The 1,232-nt window shown below is 36.9% G+C and overlaps 1 protein-coding gene across 1 annotated transcript in view; it reads right to left on the bottom strand. All coding sequences in view use genetic code 11, as the record gives it.

The window, feature by feature from the left end:
* The window catches only part of EGR_10867 (hypothetical protein), a gene marked incomplete at both ends in the record, with an annotated part of 6,895 nt that extends 5,706 nt beyond the window's left edge, over positions 1–1,189 (bottom strand). The window contains one exon of the mRNA XM_024500116.1: positions 1,058–1,189. Coding sequence (XP_024345471.1) covers positions 1,058–1,189 — 132 coding nt within the window. The remainder of the gene's footprint in view (positions 1–1,057) is intronic.
* Positions 1,190–1,232: the final 43 nt, after the last annotated feature.

Below are 1,232 nucleotides of genomic sequence, written 5' to 3'. Positions count from 1 at the left end.
ACATTGCTCACCACTTGTGTGAAATTGATGTGACGATATGCGAGCCTCAGTAGAAATAATTTGCCTTGTGACACATCATACCGTATTATTCAATAAAAACACATGCACCCACATCCTTAACTACTTTTGCATTGGACGTCAATAAATTCCATATTGTTTAAGTACGCTCTGAAATACCTACCCAGTCAATTGTAGTAGGAAAGAGCACGAAATTTAAGAGGCTATTACTAAAAGCCGACTGCTGTTCATCATTAAAAAGCCTGATTGCAACACTATTGGATTATGTTCCTTGGTATTGCTTCAGGAGATGTTACATAACTAAACATGCAAAGTCGAGAGATATGTGTTAACTTTCAGTGCTTTCTGTTTGTACTTACCAAACCGATAGATCTATCATGATAATAATTTGGCAGACAATGTTGCTGTTATTATTTTCAGTGATACTTACAATGATGTCGGGTGAAAATGCTCATCCAGTGAGCAAGTTTTAAATAACGGTCTCGAGGCAAACGCTGGTAAAATTTTATGCATTTGCATTTAATTTATAAGCTCACAATTGCGATTGATCCGTGATGAACACACAAAACTCTGATATTCTCCAAGGTAACCCCACAGACTTCGTAGTAATGAAGCACGTCTGGTCGCGAGTGGCTTTTCATTCTTAATGTATGATCAACAAAGCGCTAACAGGACCACCTAAGATCATATGGGAATAATTTGGGATGCTTTTGAGAGAAGAGACTAAAAGAAATCATAAGAATAATGCAAATGCTAATGAAACTGACATTTGGTGGGAAGGTAACAAAGCTGGCTAACTGTAGTCAAATGAAGTAACGTCTGAACTATCATTTTGCGCTATTCACGAAAGCCTGAAGACAAGAGAACTGGTAGTTAAATTGACTAAACACTGGAGTTAAAATAATTCTACACATCCATCTACTTTACTATCCATTAAACAGCTAAATTCTCATTTGCTCTTAATGCCTCAAGGCGTCCTTGATGATTTTAAAGCGTCATAAATCCAACTCTAGCACAATAATTTCGAATCCGAAATTACGAAATTATCTACATTATTTGCCGAGGAAAACAGTGGTAAAATTAATGGCTTATTCCAGTCCCATGAATTGGTCCCAAGATCGTAATCCAAAATGATTGGTATTTTCATGTTGGTCTTGTGTTCACAGAGCATTGCAGCAAAGAAATTAGCCTTCAGGAAGGTGTTGTCTCAATGG

This window comes from Echinococcus granulosus, assembly GCF_000524195.1.
Source record: "Echinococcus granulosus chromosome Unknown EG_S00288, whole genome shotgun sequence".
NCBI lineage: Eukaryota > Metazoa > Platyhelminthes > Cestoda > Cyclophyllidea > Taeniidae > Echinococcus > Echinococcus granulosus.
Note: the sequence above shows the minus strand (reverse complement) of the source record. Positions and strands in the feature narration are given on the sequence as shown.